This window comes from Mandrillus leucophaeus, unplaced genomic scaffold (genome assembly GCF_000951045.1).
Source record: "Mandrillus leucophaeus isolate KB7577 unplaced genomic scaffold, Mleu.le_1.0 Scaffold212, whole genome shotgun sequence".
NCBI classification, from domain to species: domain Eukaryota; kingdom Metazoa; phylum Chordata; class Mammalia; order Primates; family Cercopithecidae; genus Mandrillus; species Mandrillus leucophaeus.
In genome coordinates this window covers 362433-364895 of record NW_012102166.1, presented here as the reverse complement: position 1 = coordinate 364895, position 2463 = coordinate 362433, and the positions used below count along the sequence as shown (strand labels likewise).

Below are 2463 nucleotides of genomic sequence, written 5' to 3'. Positions count from 1 at the left end.
TGGTCGGTTCCTTCCTAACCCAGCTCACCCTGGTACTGGTCCCCTTCCTAACCCAGCTCACCCCGGTACTGGTCGGTTCCTTCCTAACCCAGCTCACCCCGGTACTGGTCGGTTCCTTCCTAACCCAGCTCACTCTGGTACTGGTCGGCTCCTTCCTAACCCAGCTCACCCTGGTACTGGTCCCCTTCCTGGGGCTATCTGTGGGGACTGGAGGAAGAAGCGTGAATAGTTGTTTCACTCTCAGAGATTTCTTCTTGGCATTATGCTGTAAACTCAGAATCAAGTTGACAAACAGGCCCCCTGGATGAGGGAGGAAGCAGGTCTGGGTCTTAGGGTCTTAGAAAACCATCTTGGGGCCGGGCATGGTGGTTCACACTTGTAAACCCAGCACTTTGGGAGGCCAAGGCGGGAGGATCGTTTGAGCCCAGGAGTTGGAGACCAGCCTGGGCAACACAGAGAGATTCTGTCTCTACAAAATATTTTCTTAAAAAAAGAAAGAAGACTGGTCAGGCGCAGTGGCTCACGCCTGTAATCCCAGCACTTTGGGAGGCTGATGAGGTGGGTGGACCACAAGGTCAGGAGATCAAGACCAGCCTGGCCAACATGGTGAAACTGTCTCTACTAAAAATAGAAAAAATTAGCTGGGCGAGGTGGCCGGCACCTGTAGTCCTAGCTACTCGGGAGGCTGAGGCAGGAGAATTGCTTGAACTCAGGAGGTGGAGGTTGCAGTGAGCTGAGATCGTGCCACTGTGCTCCAGCCTGGGCAACAGAGCAAGACTCTGTCTCAAAACCAACCAACCCACCCTCTTGCAAGACCAACTAGCCCAGAGCACTGGACTGAGTAAGCCACTCTTTGTGTGCTTCCTGTATTCTTTGGGCAGCCCCGTCCCAACCTCTGCTCCCAGGGGTGCTGGAAGCCCCATGCCACACCTGTCCATCTCACCTCCCCTGCCTGACTACCTTCAGGGTTATATACAGCCTAGGGGTCATGATCATGAATCCAGGCTGGCGGGGAAGCAGGTGCCTGACTGTGATGAGGGGGATCCTTGCAACGGCCAGCATCCCTGGTTCCCCCACCCAGACCCTGTCACTCAGACCCCTCAAAGGCTGCTAGCAGCCCTGGTTCCCCCACCTAGACCCCGTCACTCAGATCCCCAGGCCCAGTTCCTCCACCCAGACCCTGTCACTCAGACCCCTCAAAGGCTGCTAGCAGCCCTGGTTCCCCCACCTAGACCCCGTCACTCAGACCCCTCAAAGGCTGCTAGCAGCCCTGGTTCCCCCACCTAGACCCCGTCACTCAGACCCCTCAAAGGCTGCTAGCAACCCTGGTTCCCCCACCCAGACGCCCTCACTCAGACCCCTCAAAGGGAGATGAATTGAGATCTGAAATTTTAGATGCTTGGGTTGGAAGGAAACTTTTTTTTTTTTTTCTGAGACAGAGTCTTGCTCTGTCGCCCAGGCTGGAGTGCAGTGGCATGATCTTTGCTCACTGCAACCTCCGCCTCCCAGGTTCGTGATTCTCCTGTCTCAGCCTTCCAAGTAGCTGGAATTACAGGCATGCGGTGCCACATCTGGCTAATGTTTGTATTTTTAGTAGAGACGAGGTTTCACCATGTTGGCCAGGCTGGTCTTGAACTCCTGACCTCAGGTGATCCGCCTGCCTCAGCCTCCCAAAGTGCTGGGATTACAGGCGTGAGTCACCGCATCTGGCCCGGAAGGAAACTTAAAAGTTACCCAATTCGACCTCTGATTCTCTGCCTCGATACTCCTCCCTGGTAGTTTCTCTTCCTCTGTAACCTCATCTCCTCTAAGGAGATCACAGCCTGAAGCTTGTCCTCCCAGGCCAGGCTCTGCTACCTGGAGCCTCTCAGACCCTGAGAGCTGCCTTCTCCATACTCAGCACATGTGAATGCAGACGGAAGCTCTGTCCCAAGTCTGCAGGTCCCCACAGTCCACAATCTCCAGTCCCCTGCTGGCTGGCTGGGCTCCTCAGAACAGGATGTCCCCTGGCCCTTGCAGAAGGCCAGCTGCTGTGGCGACTCTGCCTTTCTTTTTCAGGCTCATTGCTCTGAGGACATTCCGAGGCTTTCTTCTGGCTTGCGTAGCTGGGACTTCCTGTACCGCCAGTTCAATTCTGCCTAGAGCTGACGACCATGCCAGATAAGCAAGTCCCAGAACCAGCCACTGCTCAGGACAGGGTGCTGAAAGTGGTGCCAGGCGGCCAGCCAGACTCTGGATCCCTAGGGCTCTGCCGGAGGTAGTGGAGGTCAAGGTGAGTGGGAGATCTACGTGGCCACAGAGCTCCTGCAATCTTTGCATTATAACATAGGAGGTTGAGGGCCGGGCACAGTGGCTCACATCTGTAATCTTAGCACTTTGGGAGGCCGAGGTGGGTGGATCACCTGAGGTCAGGAGTTGGAGACCAGACTGGCCAATATGGCGAAACCCCGTCTCTACCAAAAA

The 2463-nt window shown here is 55.5% G+C and overlaps 1 protein-coding gene across 1 annotated transcript in view; it reads right to left on the bottom strand.

Moving 5' to 3' along the window:
- The window catches only part of CTNS (cystinosin, lysosomal cystine transporter), a 32904-nt gene that overhangs the window by 16883 nt on the left and 13558 nt on the right, over window positions 1-2463 (bottom strand). The window contains exons 4-5 of the mRNA XM_011980450.1: window positions 1821-1835; window positions 961-1084 (exon numbers count right to left, since the gene is read on the bottom strand). Coding sequence (XP_011835840.1) covers window positions 961-1084; window positions 1821-1835 — 139 coding nt within the window. The remainder of the gene's footprint in view (window positions 1-960; window positions 1085-1820; window positions 1836-2463) is intronic.